Raw genomic sequence first — 17,576 nt, 5'->3', positions numbered from 1 at the left:
ACCGAATTCGAATACACGTTACTTTAGCTACAGTCAAATTCAAATACGCGTTATTGTAGCTACGAAATGTAATTAGCAAAAATATAGTTATGCCTAAAAAAAAAACTCTTAAAATGTAGTCAATCGTGTAAAATGCCCCTATATTAAATCTACTGTCTCTAGAAACAAAGTTGCATGGAATTAGATCAATAAATTATGCGATTGTTGCATCACGAGGATGAGAGGAAAGTGAAATAAAGTGAATGATGGTGCTTGGAAAGAGAGGCGGGGATCATTGTTGGGGAGTTTTTAATTAAAAGACAAAATGAGAGATATAATATTCCTCTGCATCAATCCAATCTAATATCTGGGCTTGTCAATTAATGACTTAAAAGTTCTTTGTAAAGAAGGAATTGATTAATACAAGTTCCACCAAATGCTTTGTTAAAGATGGAATGTATTGACAGATGCATAATGTGAACCCTTTTATATATCGTTAACATCAACGCATGTAACTTTTCTTCACTCTTTTGGTAACTGACTAATGGAGCACTAAAGCTTGACGAATTTGAAGTGTGTACATCTATAAAAGATTATGTTGTGATCCATAATTGTGATCTTAATACAAAGTATCTTAGATTTTGAGATGGGAGACTATGCAAATTTAGCTCTTGGAAGAAATTAACACAAACTTTTCATTTTTTCTCGTAGAAATGGGCAATGAAAAGCTCCCATTTTTCCTACTATATCTATTCTTCTGTCAACTTGGTTTCTCCTCATCCTTGCCTCGTTTGTGTCCCAAAGATCAAGCTCTTGCTCTTCTAGAATTCAAGAAGATGTTTATTATCAACTCATTTGCTTCTAATTTTGCTGAATGTGATGGTTATTATCCACCGACACTTTCATGGAATACGAGCACAGATTGTTGCTTATGGGATGGAGTTGTTTGTGATGAGACGACAAGCCAAGTGATCAAGCTAGACCTCAGATGCAGCCAACTTCAAGGCAAGTTCTTTTCCAATAGTAGCATCTTCCAACTCTCTACTCTCAAAAGGCTTGATATATCCATGAATCATTTCTCTGAATCACACATTTCACCTAATTTCGGTGGGTTTTCTAGTCAGGTATCTTGATCTATCGAACTCAAGATTCACAGGTCAAATACCTTCTGAAATTTCTAATCTTTCTAAGTTACGTTCTCTTCGTATCAATGACTAGTCAAATGGTTTTAGACTTGAACCAATTGATTTTCAACAGCTTCTTGTGAACTTGACCCAATTAAGAGAGCTTGATCTTTACTCGGTGAGCATCTCTTCGGTCATTCCACCAAATTTCTCTTCTTATTTGACAACTTTGCAGCTTCCAGACGCACAGTTATATGGGATATTACATGAAAGAGTTTTCCACCTTCCAAACTTGAAGTTCCTTGATTTATCACAAAATTATCATCTCACAGTTGCGTTTCCAATAACCAAACGGAATAGCAGTGCATCTCTGAAGGGCTTATATCTCTATGGTGTAAATTTTACAAAGGTACCTGAACCATTAAGTAACTTTTTTGGGCATATTCGACTGTTCAATAAAAACTGGACACAACTCGAATCCCGATATCTTTCATCCAATTCCCTAACAGGTCCAATTCCTTCTGATGTTAGTGGATTCCAAAATCTAAAATTACTCCTATTGTCATCAAACAACTTGAATGGGACGATACCATCTTGGATATCGTCCCTTCCATCCTTAAGTTATTTAGACTTGAGCAATAACCACTTCAGTGGCCAAATTGAGGAGTTCAAATCTGAAAAACTGTATTGGATTGATCTAGGAAAAAATCACTTGCAGAATCCTATCCCAAAGTCACTCCTCAACCAACCTGGCCTGATGTTTCTTAACCTTTCGTCAAATAATTTTAGTGGTATTTGGATTTTACCATGTTTTCAAACTTGAGTGGTCTTGATACACTTGATCTTTCACATAATAGTTATTTCTCATGGACCAACAAGACACGTCTAACTTGCCCGAAATTTCTGACTTCGATTTGGGCTACAATATGCTTCAAGGGTCACTACCTATTCCACCAATTTCTGTCCAGCACTTCTTCATATCGCAGAATAATCTTAGTGGAGAGATCCCTTTAACTATTTGCAATTTAGATTCACTGAGTATTCTAGATTTGGCAAGTAATAGTTTGAAGGGAACAATCCCGCCATGTTTGGGTAACATGAGCGGAGTTGAGGTTTTAGATGTGCACCACAATTATCTTAGCGGGACAATTCAAACGAATTTTAGTTTTGGAAGCCCACTCAGAAGCTTTAACTTATGTGGAAATAAGTTAGAGGGGAAAATCCCGCGATCCTTGATCAATTGCAAGCAATTGGAAGTTATTGATTTAGGAAACAATGAGTCGAATGACACGTTCCCGATGTGGTTGGGAACTCTACCAACCTTGAAGGTGTTAAGCTTGAGGTCAAATAAGTTGCATGGCCCCATCAGAGCCCCAGTGACTAAAACCTTGTTTCCTCAACTTCGAATTATAGATCTCTCATCCAATGAATTTCGTGGGGTTTTACCAGCATATCTTTTTGACAATTTTCAAACCATGAAGAAAGTTGATGAAAACATGAAAACCCCAAGATATATTGGAGATGACTTCTATTACCAAGATTCTATAACAATTACATCAAAAGGAATGAGCATGAACCTTGTTCGAATTTTGTCTATATACACAACCATTGATCTCTCAAGCAATAGATTTGAAGGTAACATTCCAAGTGTTATAGGAGATCTCAATTCACTAATCGTGTTGAACGTATCTCATAACAGTTTGGAAGGCAATATACCAACATCACTTGGTAGTTTATCAGCACTTGAATCATTGGATCTCTCATTTAATAAAGTTGGTGGAGAGATACTAGTGCAACTAGCGTCTCTCACGTTTCTTGAATTCTTAAGTCTCTCTCACAATCATCTCGCTGGATGCATCCCTAGTGGAAGTCAATTTGCTACATTTCAAAGCAGCTCATTCGAAGAGAATGATGGATTACGAGGATTTCCACTTTCAAAAGATTGTGCTGATCGTGGTCATGTACCACGAGCAAAGACTCCATCCACACCAGATGATCAAGAAGAAGATTCTGGTGAAATAAGTTGGGAAGCGGTTCTAATGGGCTACGGTTGCGGACTCATTACTGGAATTTCCATTATGTATATTATGCTATCAACTCAAAACCTCACATGGCTTTCCAGGAAGATTGAAGAATGGGACATAGAATAATAATGAGAAAGCAAAAGAAAGTGGCCAACCAAATCAGGTATTCAACTCTAACTCTACACTAAATTTTCTGCTATAGTTTAACTACATTAGTACTTTCACTTGATTAAGTGTTACTACTTCTTATACTACCAATTAATAGATGCTTTACAAAGGACCAATCAAAACTCTTTTGCTCAATACGAAAAAGGGAAGTTTTTGTATCTATTTGTCTTTGCTTATAAGGATAATTGATGTGTGTTCCCCTTCTTTGCCTCTTATGATTTCAGTTCTGGTGCTTTATTGAAGCCCTTGAGCTAAATATTCCATTTTCTTTTAAATTGCAGGTTCCAATTTAAGTAGTTGGCTGGCAAATAAAAGCTAGAGCATGGATAATATACTACATGTGTTTTCATGGTTTGGGATGTTTCTGAAGTGTTCGGTTGAATAAGTCATAGGTTCTACTTTTTTGACACTGGGACATTGATTTGTTTTAATTTCTAGAGAATCTCCAGTGCTACTTTCAGATTTGTGACATTAACTTTTCTTGCGATTTAATTTGAGATATACCACTCATAACTTCCCTTATTTTGATGTTTCTTTTTGTAACTTACTAGTTTAAATGACAGATTATATTTCAAACCACTCCTCTGTGGCATTAATTACTGATGCCAAGTTCTGTGACACAAACCTCCCTGAGAAAAGGACGTTGCTGTACTGCAATATTTGGATAAAGACTCTCTGATGTCTAAGCAGTACTGGAAATAAAATATACAGGAAAAAAAAGGGTGAAAAAGAAGAGTAGTACTGGAAATAAAATATACAGGAAAAAAAAAGGGTGAAAAAGAAGAGCATCCCTTATCTTTGCAAATAAAGAATAAGTAACTTAAAAGAACGTATATCACCAGCAAGAAAGCAGCAATATAAAGCTGGTTAGGGTTTTGAAAATTAAGCAATAGATGACTTTTATTAGGTACATAATCTTGATTGTATCAGTTCCGGTACATAGACCAAATAATACAATGCAAGCAAAAATTCTATTCCAATTTTGTAACCCAAAAAGAAAAAGGGCAAAAAATGGCAAAAGAACTGTCCGGCTAAAAATGTTTGTATAGAAACCTAAATTAATATGAAATGCTATTATTAAGTTCCACCGCAATGTAGCAAATCACATGATATAAAAACCTCTTTTTTTTTTTGGTCGGAACAGTTCGGAACGGATGAGTTCACAAATGTCATAGTTTTATTAATTAAATTAGTATTTCCAATTTTTTTCAATGAATAGAGCTTTTGTGGAAGTAATTATTTTAGAAGAAATTAGGTGTGACGGCCAGTTTCTAAGCGCAACTAAGGTTTAGCCATTGTTTCAAATATATGAAAAGTAGCCACTTTTTAATGCGAAAATAAAATTTAGATAAAAGTACCCCTAACTAAAACATGAGACAACTTCAACCGGAGTTTGAAGCATTGACAAGTAAAACTCCAACACAATATGCTAGAAGTTCGAAGATTTCTAGAGTTTCAAATTCCACGAACAATTCATGGAATTCAAACCTTTATCAATTCAAACTCCGTGAATGATTCAGGCAATTCAAACTTCACAATCTCAGTGTGAAAAGCTTTTAAAAAGTTCTAAATGTTTCCTAAAGTTTTCTACATTACACAACACTTAATGAACAGCTATAGCTTCTTCTGGGGAAGGTATTATTAGCATAATAGACACCTAATAAATCTGCAGAAACAAAAAGTTGGTGAAAAGATATGATTTGACAAACTAGATGAGAAGCCAAATCTAATATTGGAGCCAACTCTGTTAGTTGAATCAGTCATTTTGAGCCATTAACGAAGCAAATAAAGTATATTTACAAGAAGCTGACCAACGTATAGCGATTCAATTGCTTTTCTTTTTCCTTTTTTTTTTTTTTTTTTTTTTTTTTTTTTGGTTTTTGTTAAAAGATTCTCTCGTGTCAATTCTTTAGAAGCAAATAAAGTACATTTACACCAAGATGACAAACGTATAGCGATTCAATTGCTTTTCTTTTTCCCTTTTTTTTTTTTTTTTTGTAAAAGATTCTCTCGTGTCAATTCTTTAGCGTGCCAATATGTCAGTCCTGACCATTGTCTCACTATAAAAAACGAAAACATGATTACTTCAAATCGTATGCAGAACTTACCGTCTCCTGAAAAAGTTCCTTTACCGGATATCATGACACAGATTCATTTCGTAAGAGCTCCATATCTCAACAAAAGCATTCACATAAATTCAGTAAACTAATCATGTCTAACTAATCAACATCCTTCTAGCTTGAAGCTAGCTACCAAATTCAGCAGAAAGCTTTCTTATCAGCATCTCAAACCAAATCAATCTCTTTAAAAGCATGGAAATATACTTGGGTTCTCAAAAAGACCAACTTAATGCCACGACGATTTTGTTTCCAACATAAGTAACTATAGTAACACCAATAAAAATGCTGAAAAAGTCCCGAATGATTTCCTTCTAAAATTTGGACATGATAGTATGTATAGACTGTTAGCCACCATGCACCTTTTTATTTATTTGATAAGCTAAGAACTCCAGGCAATTAAATTAATAAAGAAGGAAATGAAGGAAGATGACTAATTGGAAAGTAATTATGTCAAAGAATACAACAGCAAGAAGAAAAGAAACTCTCTGTCGTCCAAATAAACATCTACAATTATGTTAGATAATTTAAGCTAATAACGACACGAAAACAAAACTAAATCTATTGATTTTGCGGTTTATCATGTAAACACATGATCCCTGTTCCAAATTTTTTAACCAACCTGAACTTCATTATCATGTAGTCACATACATGCAGTAAAGATTTTCACTTTCCTTTTCCCTTAGATTTTAATACTGCAGCCCATTTGAAGTAACCACAATTTGCTTCTGGATTTGATGAAGGTCCCTGAGATAGAGAATGTGGATTAGATTTTGTAAAAACAAACTCAGGAAAATAGACGGATACATGCACAAATCTCTTATTAGACATAGAGAACCATGTTTTGGTATAGGTGCTCTATTATCTGGTGTATGGCTTGTATATAGGTTTTTCCCATAATCTATAAAATTGTTTACCTTATCAAAAAGAAAAAGAAAAAAAAAGTCACCATAGATAGACATCAGAAAAGGAAAAGAAGGAATGATTATGACACATTCCCCAAGAGAGCATTTTTTGGTTTCTTTGCCTGCTCGGCAAACATAGTTTTTCCAGAAAAACTAAACTGGAGTAGAAATTCGAGTGCAAGGTGAAATATTATGTTTGCAAGTACTAGGCAATAGGCATCAACTTTCTAGATATCAACTAAATGGCATTTATCTATTAACTGAAATTCACAGCTAGCTTGAATCAGAAGAAATCAAAATGCTTTCACGTGCTTACAAAACTCCTAATTGCTTCCACTCATTCCCCCTCTAAAAACATCTGGCTCCAACCTTATATCCATATAGTGTTATAAAATTTATACTGAAGTACGTATCAGGTAAAAAGAGGGGGGGCCCCTATCAGCCATAATTGAGACATGACTATTCTTCATTCTTTTAAACTTAAATTGATATTTCTTAATATCTTACACCATTGCATCCATATATTTAACTCAATCCACTAACGATCGGACATACCTCAGCTCGAGCACAGACATAAAATCTGCGGCCCAGATTGGGGCCTGCTTTTTTAACGACCCGAGGAACACAAGGTTCTTGATGGCCCTTACAAAGAGGTACACTATTCTGCATCAATTGGTGAATCCTTTGCCACTCCTGTAATGCCACTTTCCTCTTCTCTTTATCTGTGTCGCATGCATCTAGCTGGCACTCCTTTTGAGTATTTTCAATTGAAGCGCCACTTTCATCATCAGCAGAAGGAACTCCGTTGGGCTCAATCCGAGAATAAGGGATGTCTGTCTGACAAAGTTTAGAACCGGTAAAACTGCTGCTACAAGTCTCACTTCTATGTGTGCGTTTTTGGAAGAATGAGTTAAGTGTCAGTTGAGACCCCTGACTGTGCCTTGCTTTCTTCTTGGCCTCAATGCCGGGCAGAATATTAGTATTTCTTTGAGAACCAATCATCATAATATGAGAAGCTCTACTATCATATTTCTCTGGAGTTGAGATAAATTCTTCGTGACTTGGGATCTGAGGGCTTTCACTTTCCTCCGAAATAACTTGCTCCGTTGTTTGCCTTCTCGTGAACATTGACACTGCACTTTTGAGGAGGAAATTCAAAAGACGAACTACAATGTGATAAACTGAAACACAAAGCACAATGCCGCGCCATTTTTACAAAAATCAAACTGAACATAATTTATCAGTGCTTACATGATGCCGATGGTCAAGAGGGCATCATTTAAATGACTGATGGATAAACTCCACTATTTTTTTTTATTTTTTTTTTTTATAGATAAACTCAGTTTTGAGTGGATAAACTCATCTACTTCTAAAAACATGGCACATGGAACATAATAATGTAATATGTACATCACAAACTCCTCGTATCACTTCATTGGCCATCAAACATGATCCTTGTGGTTGCAGTAACTGACTTTCTAATTATCTAAAAACCTTTGGGAAGATATAAGAAAGATATAAGTTAGATTAATTTTTCCTCGAGTAAAATTCCTGGGACTTTCCTCTAGTTCTCCATATTATGAGACCTCCTCCTAGAGACAAAATGCAATTGAGACTAACAGCTTGCTAACTTATTTTTATTTTAGAATGAGAAAGAAAAGCTAAATGACTTGATTTCGATTCTACTTTTTCTGTTTTGAATTGATCTAAACTTGGAGAAGACATAAAAGATTGATTTGATGCACGCACAAGCATGAAAATCAACTAACCTTCGGTCAACTAGATTACTCCAAATAACAGCATTCACATGCAAAAAGAAGAAAAAAACAGCTTTAGCAGCAGAAGATTGTTTGCTGATTTATTGCCACCTCCTTTGATCAATAATTAAATGTATACTTTTTATTTGCATATCACACACGTTGATTTCTATCACATTCCGGAAATTAAATTTGGTAACACCAACATCAAACATCATTTAAAGGGCCTGCGAATTGTGTGAGCAAACATCTATATCAGACAAGTTCCAGTAAAATAAACACAACAGCGTCTCCAAGAAAATTGATATTCAATTGTAGCTTGATTAAACTCTCACCAAGAGTTTGCTGACTCCCGCAGACCTGGGGATGATATCTAGTAGATAATGACGGGGTGCTATGCTGCATTACTTCAGGGATTTCTACTAAACTCGTGTAAACTGGAACATGATCAGAACCTTCTAATTTGATGCTCCTCCCTCCTTTCCACCTGTGGAATGTAGATGTAGATATCTTGTGATTTACGCATCCTCTATCACCATGTTATGGGACAACGATGAATGATAAAAGATGCTAACATGAACAATAATGAACAATCGAAAACCCAATCAAACAAGTTGGCCAATCATGTATGTGCTTAACTCATCTGATACTGCTGGAGATTTTCTTTTGCACTATAGATATTTTCGTGGGAAACAAGAGACGCAGAATATAACTAAGGGTACTAGCTGGAATTTTACTTGCTATAATCCTTATAACAGATCAATCAGAAAATGTAACATGACAGACTTAAGAGATAAAACATTTCTCTCCGTCGCAGCAAAGCATGCAGGTAATCGGATCAAACTAATCTCTACTGACATGGAGCTGCTAAATTTTTCCTCTCTTTTAGAGCTACACCCAGTCTTATTAAAAGGGAAAAGCGCAAAAAAGCTCTAAGGTCAGCTGGGGCTTTAAGAGCAAAGCGCAAATAAAGCGTGGGCTTATAATGCAAAAAGGCGCAATGGTGAAAAAATACAAATATATATATATATACATATATATGTATGTTTAGTCCAAGACTAATGATAATAAGCATGAACAACAAATATACGGACAACAAAATTGTAAAAACATTACGATAAAGTGAAATATCAATTATCTAGTGTCACCTCTTCAAGAGAGGCTCATTATGAAGGAAAAGTATGTCTTAGAGCCTTGTTGATGACATTGAAGCGCAAATAAAGCGAGGCGAAGCGCTCAACATGTTTTGAGCCTCGCTTTAGGGCTTAAGCGCACTTTAAGTGCATGAATAGCTGAATGTTTACCTTGGCGTATTTCCAGGTTTCCACCTTTGAAATTGCATCAATATATCACACTCTGCAACATGGCAAGTCACAAAGTCATGCCCTTCTTGATTTTCCTCATCATGCAAGCATGATCCGGCACTAAGTATGTGATCAATCCTAGAACCAAAATTAAATTCCTCGGCTCCGGTACTCTGTGACCAGCAAGTATAGGCTCCATTTCTGAGTAGCAAAATACAAGATGAAGTAATATGACAAAACGTTCATACAACAAGATGCAAGCAATACAATAGTTAAAAGAGATGAGGATGAATACTATGTTACCAGTCTCGGAAAAAGAAAAAAAAAAAGATAAGGATGAATACTCTATCTTATTTTTTAAATGACCTTGAGAAACAAGGAAAATCTCGCCCCATATGTATCTTTGTAGAAAAATGTACAGGAAAGGATTAAAATAGATGACCTTTAGAAGAATTAAATGTTCGCATGTGGTGATGAATTAACATTGGACATGATTTCTTCCCTTTCCCCCTAAGCTGTGTAGTTTAGAAAATTACAAAAGTAAACATAAATAGAAAGAGAGAAACCTATCAGGATGTTTTGCTCTAAAAACATCAAGGAGACGCCCTCCATTTTGCACTAGTAATGATCTAAACCATCTTCTGAACCTGCAATGCAGTGAAAATTAACCAGTTACCAAGTAGAATTGTTATCTTAAGCAAATGAGAAACAAAGGAATTAATTTATACATTGCATATAAAATATTTCAGGAAGCAGCTTACCCATTTTTTTCAAAATCAGGTTCTGCATCGCACCGATCTATGGCAGCAGGAGCAATATTGAGATCACCTACAATGATGATCCTCCTTCCCTGAAGCAGGAGGCACTCCCATCTTCTCTACATAAAAATTACTAGTATGAAGCAAAGCATGTGAAGTTCAGAAATGCAGGTTTACAATGTACATAACAGGCTATTTCTGCAGTCAATGAAGAAACATGGCACTCCAATAGACACAATATCCTGGAGAAGATAGCAGAGATGAGTAAAAAGCAGAAATAATTTGTTAACAAAAAAGAGAGAGAAATGCAGGTTACTGAAGTAGCATTAAGCAACCATAAATAATCAGTTCAGTTCCTTCACCTTGTCCCTTTTAGTAGGCAAATTGATTTTTCAAATCCTTCTCTTTAAAAAGAAAGGAGAAATTTAAGTAAATAAACACACCAAAGGATGACACCAACCAGAGTCACCTTTCTATCACCAAGAAGGCTCGAGATGCCACAAAAACGATAAAACCTCTAGAAGAATGACCAACTCATCTCTGAGGAATTAGCCAAGTTCTTTTTTTTATTTTATAAAGTAATATTTTAATTGAAAATGTGGGCTCAAAATGCTCATATACAAGAAGTATACTAAAAGAGTATAAACCTACAAAAAGACATGGTTCTCTACAAACAACACCTGATCTTCTATACACAAAGGAACCTCACAGATGCACCAAAAAACGAGATAAGAGGTTATTCCTCAATTGTATAAAGTTCATCTTAACATCTTCAAAAGCTCTCCTAGTTCTTTCTCGCCAAAACGGCACATAAGAGCTAGTGGAGTAACATTCTATGACCTGCGCCTTCATTTCCATCTACTGCAATTCCAACTGAACATTAACTCTTACACATAAAACACCAACTAACATAGGTAACCTTCCTCTTTCTTTGATACGTTGCCATCAATATCACCCCTCTTGTTGCAAGCGAATTGAAGAAACACATCTTTCTCTGTACCTTTGGAATCCAAACCAATCCATATGGAAGTGCAACCCTCTTCCTAACCAAGAGTTTCTCATAGAATGATCGAACAAAAAAAAAACCTCCCCCCCAAAACTTCATACATCTTGGTTATTCTGTGGTGTTCCTTGTTTGTGAAGCAGCTCAACCAGATTTTGGAACTTCAGCACTTCACCGTCTTGAATGTTCCTCCTAAAACTCAAATCCAGAAAATTCTCCATCTTGTGGTGGGAGTCTTCCTAATTCTGCTACAATCATTTCCTTTTCTGAAATTTATTGGACCCAACATATAGAACTAACTTACCATGTGGCAAGCAAGCAATTGAAACATTCCTACCAGCAGACTTCCCCGGTACTCAAAGTGAATTGTCTAAGTGCTCGAGTCTGAAGTTCAACGGTTCTAATCGTTGACGAACACCTGCGCTATTAAGACAAAGCAATGGAGAATCTATGCCTTGAATGAATCAGGAACAACGGATTAGTGGATTATACTAGCTCCTAAGACCCCTAAGATCCATATATTTCCAATCCTTAAGCCATTACAACCCACAAAGACTTAAGCAACTCCAACGTCAAACAGGAGGGTTCAACAACCTTCTATCAGCTAAATAGTTGTAAATTTACATCCCAGATAATAGAGAAACTTTACAAAGCCAGTCATGACCTGGTCGCAACTTTGATCCCTAGGTAAACGACAACGACGAGGCAACTGACATGGGATTTCCACAACAATTTCCAAATAGGATTCATAGTACTCAGGTGGCATAACAATACAGGATTATTACATATTTGGTGCAAGACATCCTCATCGATAAAGCAACAGGTAATTTTGTAATTGAAAATAGGAGAAAATATCATTTCTCAGGTTCTCGTAATTTGAAAACCAAAATGGGAATTGATTACCTCTAACAACTTGTAAAATGTGAGCTTAAATTGGATTCTCTCAGAGTCATCTTGAACAGCTCTGGGCCCATATAAATTGAATAGAACTGCAAGAAGAAAACATTTGGCAATCACCAAACTACGGTAGGAAATAAGATACTTGAATGTGCAACAAAACATTAAAGAAAAATTACCAAAAAATAATTGAAAAAATATATCACATAGTGAGTCAAGAAAAATAAAAGGACAAGAAAAGCTTTGGCTATGACTTGTATTCCTATTAAGAATCGAACATCTCATTTGTTTTCCGGGATAGCATGTACTCACCAAAATGACCATGATCAGTGATCAGACAACGTCCCTCACTATCAACCTTAAGAAGCTCATCTCTAGAAAAGCATTCAAGGCCTTCTGCTATTGAAGGGGACTCCTCCTTTCTAGGTCCATATCCTTTAGATGTTGCGAGGAGACCAGTGAAGCCTTCTTCTGCAGAAATGGGCAGAGCTACCTCATTGCTCAAGAATGCAGATTTTACACGGCAAAAGGTTGCAACACCTGGACAAGTAGATATGAAGTCAATCATTTGTTTTTTATCTACATTGTCCTACTTCAGATATACCAAGTCTTAAGAGAAATGCTAAAATATTATACAATAAAATAAATGCCTTAAGCTTCACAGAGCATAGCTTAGCCTTGTTGATCACAAATTATATGCAATCCACAAGATTATATTATTTTCTTTCAAATCTATAAGACTTAAGACTCTCTATGTTCATCAACTTCAACAGCACTTGACAAGTTCTTTGTAGAGGGGGAAAAATAAAAAGGAAAAAATTAAATTTCCACTTTACCACATTAAGAGAATTAAGGGACAAAGAAAAAGGAAATTTAATTTGACACTACACAATGATTAAGGAATCTGATCAGCCTTTCCATTTTCAAGCTTAACAGTTGCCCTCCATAGCTTCTAGAATCCTAGATATGACAAAACCAAAAAGATATGCAGGGTGTTATAGGTATGACGAAAATGTTTCCTCAGATGAAATCATTTTCCAGTTTTATGTTATTTTCAGTTGCTGAAAATATATCAAAAATGAGGAATGGCTTCTGTCACTTATAGGTAGAAGCTATGTTACTCGGACTCTTCACTTTCAGTGCCGCACCCGTGTCGACACGACATGGGTGTGGGTGTGGGTGTGGGTGTGGGTGTGGGTGTGGGATCCGTACCCGATCTGGTCAACCAATTTTGGGTACTTTGACCAAAATCGAGGGAGAAATTCCGGACAGATTCAATGATTTATGTAATCAAAACAAAAAGCTATGGTGAAATTGAAGAAAATGGAATAACTTGTATATAGAAATTTCTATGTCACTCCTTTTCCTTTTATCTCCTTCTCGAGATTCTCCTCTTGATCAATATTTTCTCCTCAAGCTTTCCACATAATATCTCAAAATTTAGGTTTTATAACTCTATTATTAGGATTTTGAATTATTTTTTGCCGAATCCCCGCACCCGTATCCGTACCAGGATCCATACCCTCGTATCTTAAAATTTAGATCATGACGAATCCGACCTCTAGATCCGTACCAGTATCTGACACCCACACCCGAGTCCGAGCAACATAGGGTAGAAGTCATTTCCTTTGTAAGAATTATAACTTTTACTTCGTGTCGCCTGCTACAACACTCGTGAATATCACAAAAACAATATTCTTATAAGTTATACCCTATCCTCCAGCTTGTACTATTACTATACTCCGCCTATTTTTATATAAGTCAAACATTTCAAAAATAATCTAGCAATGATTTCCAAAGTAAAGCAATTCCAATGAATTGCTCTTCCATATCATATGCACCCTACAATTGAGTTAGTCCAAACTTTCCCTATCGGTGAAGTCAGTTCAGCTACATTTCATTTAAATAACTCAGCTGAGATTGACACAGATTTGAATAATGCAAATTTAGAGGACATATCAATGAATCAAGTACACCTCAACCTAGCTCGGTTATATGTTCCCCTCTGTTCGGGCATATTTCAGTCCCATACTCAATAAACTTCCACTCTTTTCAGGCATATTTCATTCCAATGCTCAGGGGTTGGCCTGGTGGCAATTGACTTGAGCCTTGGGGTGCTCCCTTTCAAGGTCTCAAGTTCGAAACCCGCTGGGTGCAAACAATTTCGAGGGCCATCGGACTGGGGAAACCCTGAATTACCCGTGGTGCACTTGCGGGAAACTCCTTGCCGAGGGCCTGTGCACCCCCGGGATTAGTCGGGGCTCAAAGAGACTCGGACACCCGGTGCTTAATCAAAAAAAAAAAAAAAAAAAAAAAAAAAAAGACAAACTTAGGATATCATACGCACTGTGCAATGGAGCTAGCCCAAACTTTCCCTATTGGTAAAGATCAGTTCAGCTACATTTCATTGAAAAATAACTCGGCTCATATGACACAGAATGCAATAACGCAAATTTAGCGTACATATCAATCAATCAACTATAGCTCAACCTAGGTCAGCTGTATCGATCCTCTCTATTTGTTCCCCTCTATTCCGGTATATTTCATTTCAATATTCAAAAAAACTTCCACTCTTTTCAGGCATATTTCATTCCAATAATCAATAAAGACAAATTTAGCAGTTTTAAAGGCCTATCCAAAACTCACACTTAGTAGGCGTTTGTACATAAAAATGTGACATTTAAAAAAAAATGTAGTATTTGAAGTTAAGTTGAAAAAGCGTATTTGGAAATTGAGGTTGTGTCTAGACATGCATTTAACTTGGAAAAAGGTAGAACTTTTGTGACTGGTCAAAATCATTCTTTCAAACTTGAAACTCATCTTCAAAAATTCAGAAAATCAGTCCAATGTATAACCAAAAGCTGATTTGAATTTTTTTTATTTATAAAAATGTAAAAAATTCCATGGGCGTTTCCTTAACCTTACAGTTTACACTGGCATACAAATATCTAACAAAGTCAAAAAAATATCGACAAAAACGAGTCTTTGCAAACACAGACCTTAGGCAATGTGAAAAGGAGAGCTAAATTAGTAAACTAACCAAGCACTAGAAAATATGTAAGAAAATCAATTATTTTGTGTGAAAACATTTTCCTTCATACCAAAAAACACTAGAAAATACGAAAAAAACATTTATTTTGTGTGAAAACATTTTCCTTCATACCAAACACTAGAAAATACGAAAAAAACACTTTTTTTGCCTAAAAACATTTTCCTTCATACCAAACACTAGAAAATACGAAAAAAACACTTATTTTGCGTGAAAACATTTGCCTTCATACCGAACACCAGAAAATACGAAAAAAAAACACTTATTTTGTGTGAAAACATTTTCCTTCATACCGAGCACTAGAAAATACGAAAAAAAAAACACTTATTTTGCGTGAAAACATTTTCCTTCATACCGAACACTAGAAAATACGAAAAAAATCACTTATTTTGCGTGAAAACATTTTCCTTCTTACCCAAGACTAGAAAATACGAAAAAATCACGTATTTTGTGTGAAAACATTTTCCTTCATACCGAACACTAGAAAATACGAAAAAAATCACTTATTTTGCATGAAAACATTTTCCTTCTTACCCAACATAGAAAATACGAAAAACTCACGTATTTTGTGTGAAAACATTTTTCTTCATACCGAACACTAGAAAATACAAAAAAAATCACTTTTTTGCGTGAAAACATTTTCCTTCATACCGAACACTAGAAAATACGGGAAAAAATCACTTATTTTATGTGAAACATTTTCCTTCATACCAAACACGCCCTTAAAGGTTATTCGAAACTCAAACTTACCCTAACAGCAACATACAAATATCTAAACAATTAAACAAACTCTTGACAAAAACGAGTCTTTCCAATTACAAACACTAACACCTAACGCAAATGCGAAAAAGAGAGCTAACTTAGTAAACTAACTGGAATATCCCTACCCTCCACCCAACCAGTGGCGGAGCCACACTATGCTGAGGGTGTTCATCCGAACCCCTCGGCAGAAAAAAACACTGTTTTTACAAGGTTAAAATTATTTTTTATGTATATATAGTAGATGTTGAACCCCCTTAGGCTTCTTCGTATGTTTACTTTTTTATATTTTGAACCCCCTCGACGGAAATCCTGACTCCACCACTGCACCCAACCACCATACTATTTGTCTAAATTATATACAAATGCTTTTGGACAGTAATTTCTAAAATAAGTAACAAAATCACTTATTTTCCAGGAAAACATTTTCCAAAAAAATTATTTCCGTAGAAAACATTTTTCTTCATACCAAACACACGCTTAAAGGCTACTCAAACCTCACACTTACCCTACTTACAAGTTACTACAAAGTACCAAACAATACAAATGATATTAAACCACAACAAACGATACAATCTATCCAAATATTATGTTCATTAATACAGTATAATACAATACAATACAATACAACACCATACTGTAACATGCCATATTATACATTAATGAACCACAAGAAACAACCATCCAAACAGGGGGTAAATTAGTAAACTGACCAGAATATCCAGCAGAGCGACCACGATCATGAGTACGAGTACAAGAGAAGAAAGACTCATAACCCTCAGCACGAACCAAATCAGCTCTAAGATCGTGTTTGGATAACTTAGTTTCTTGAAAACAGATAATATCAGCATCAAGTGAATCTAGAAGCTTCTTAAGTGAACCGTATTGTTGTATACGTGGCCTTAATCCGTTTACGTTGTACGTCACGATCTTCATTATTGTACAATGCTGCAAACAACGGTTTCCCTCATTCTTCTTCTTTGTACAGAGGAAGGGAAACAAAACATGTCGTTTTGATATGTATGGGGCAAAAAAAAAAAAAATAGTACCTTATGTTTGGGTTTAGGCTTAGTAGGCGTTTCGCCGCAGATACGGAGTTGTGTTTAGCTATAATTTTTGTGAATGGTATGTTTTTTATTGAAATATATTTGCTTTGGTGTGTAAAACTTGAAAAATAAGTTTTTCTTATTTTTTAAATTCTAAATACAACTTTAAGTTGTATTTGAAATTTTTATGACCAAACACTAATTTTTGGAAAAAGTGAAAAAAAAAATCTGAAAAAAAGTGAATAATTCTTATGGCCAAACGAGTCCTTAAAATAATCCCTAAAGTATATACTAGAGCATTAACAACCCTTGTAGTTTCTAAAAGTGGTTGCATTTTTTGTCATGTTGGATGAAATCTATTACCTCTGTTTGGTTGGACATGAAGTCTTAAGAAAGAAAGGAAAGGAAGATTTTTAAATTTTGTAATTTAAAATAAGTCAAAGAAATTTTTGTGGTTAGAAATTTTTCATTAAAGATAAAATAAGAATTTTGGAATTAAATTATTACTACACATAAAAAGATGCCATTCTTTTTTTGATTAAGCATCATACAAATTGGGATGGAAAGAGTATTTGTTAACAAAAGAGTATTTGTTAACAACTAAGACCCTTTTATGACTCACCCAATACAAAGTACTTTTGAATCTTATAATTTAAAACAAGCCAAAAAAAAAAAAATGTGACTAG

General features: G+C 35.3%; 1 protein-coding gene and 1 pseudogene across 2 annotated transcripts; one reads left to right on the top strand and one right to left on the bottom strand.

Annotated features, from left to right (window-relative positions):
- Window positions 1-692: 692 nt before the first annotated feature.
- Window positions 693-3,837, top strand: LOC132036881 (receptor-like protein 9DC3; annotated as a pseudogene).
- A 1,995-nt stretch (window positions 3,838-5,832) lies between these two features.
- Window positions 5,833-16,899, bottom strand: LOC132035986 (DNA-(apurinic or apyrimidinic site) endonuclease 2). Of its 2 annotated transcripts, none has more exons than XM_059426193.1 (9): window positions 16,558-16,899; window positions 12,349-12,576; window positions 12,043-12,128; window positions 10,140-10,255; window positions 9,945-10,025; window positions 9,379-9,579; window positions 8,410-8,603; window positions 6,873-7,450; window positions 5,833-6,159 (listed from the first exon to the last, which is right to left on the bottom strand). In XM_059426193.1, exons 1-9 carry the CDS (start codon window positions 16,778-16,780, stop codon window positions 6,079-6,081), a joined length of 1,788 nt encoding a protein of 595 aa, XP_059282176.1. In that variant the 5' UTR covers window positions 16,781-16,899; the 3' UTR covers window positions 5,833-6,078. The 2 variants fall into 2 exon arrangements, with proteins under 2 accessions (XP_059282176.1, XP_059282177.1); XM_059426194.1 differs by having other exon boundaries at window positions 8,410-8,561; window positions 16,558-16,898.
- Between the last annotated feature and the right edge of the window lie 677 nt (window positions 16,900-17,576).

This window comes from Lycium ferocissimum, chromosome 11, assembly GCF_029784015.1.
Source record: "Lycium ferocissimum isolate CSIRO_LF1 chromosome 11, AGI_CSIRO_Lferr_CH_V1, whole genome shotgun sequence".
In the NCBI taxonomy this organism is placed as follows: domain Eukaryota; kingdom Viridiplantae; phylum Streptophyta; class Magnoliopsida; order Solanales; family Solanaceae; genus Lycium; species Lycium ferocissimum.
Note: the sequence above shows the minus strand (reverse complement) of the source record. Positions and strands in the feature narration are given on the sequence as shown.

What these genes read in the sequence shown, in the direction of transcription:
- LOC132035986 (XM_059426193.1), bottom strand. Translation starts at nt 16,780, where the DNA reads ATGAAGATCGTGACGTACAACGTAAACGGATTAAGGCCACGTATACAA. An exon ending in AAACCTGGAAATACGCCAAG is followed by an intron (nt 8,604 to 9,378) that starts GTAAACATTCAG and finishes ACATGGTGATAG; the next exon opens with AGGATGCGTAAATCACAAGA. An exon ending in ATGTCTGTGCTCGAGCTGAG is followed by an intron (nt 6,160 to 6,872) that starts GTATGTCCGATC and finishes TCTCTATCTCAG; the next exon opens with GGACCTTCATCAAATCCAGA.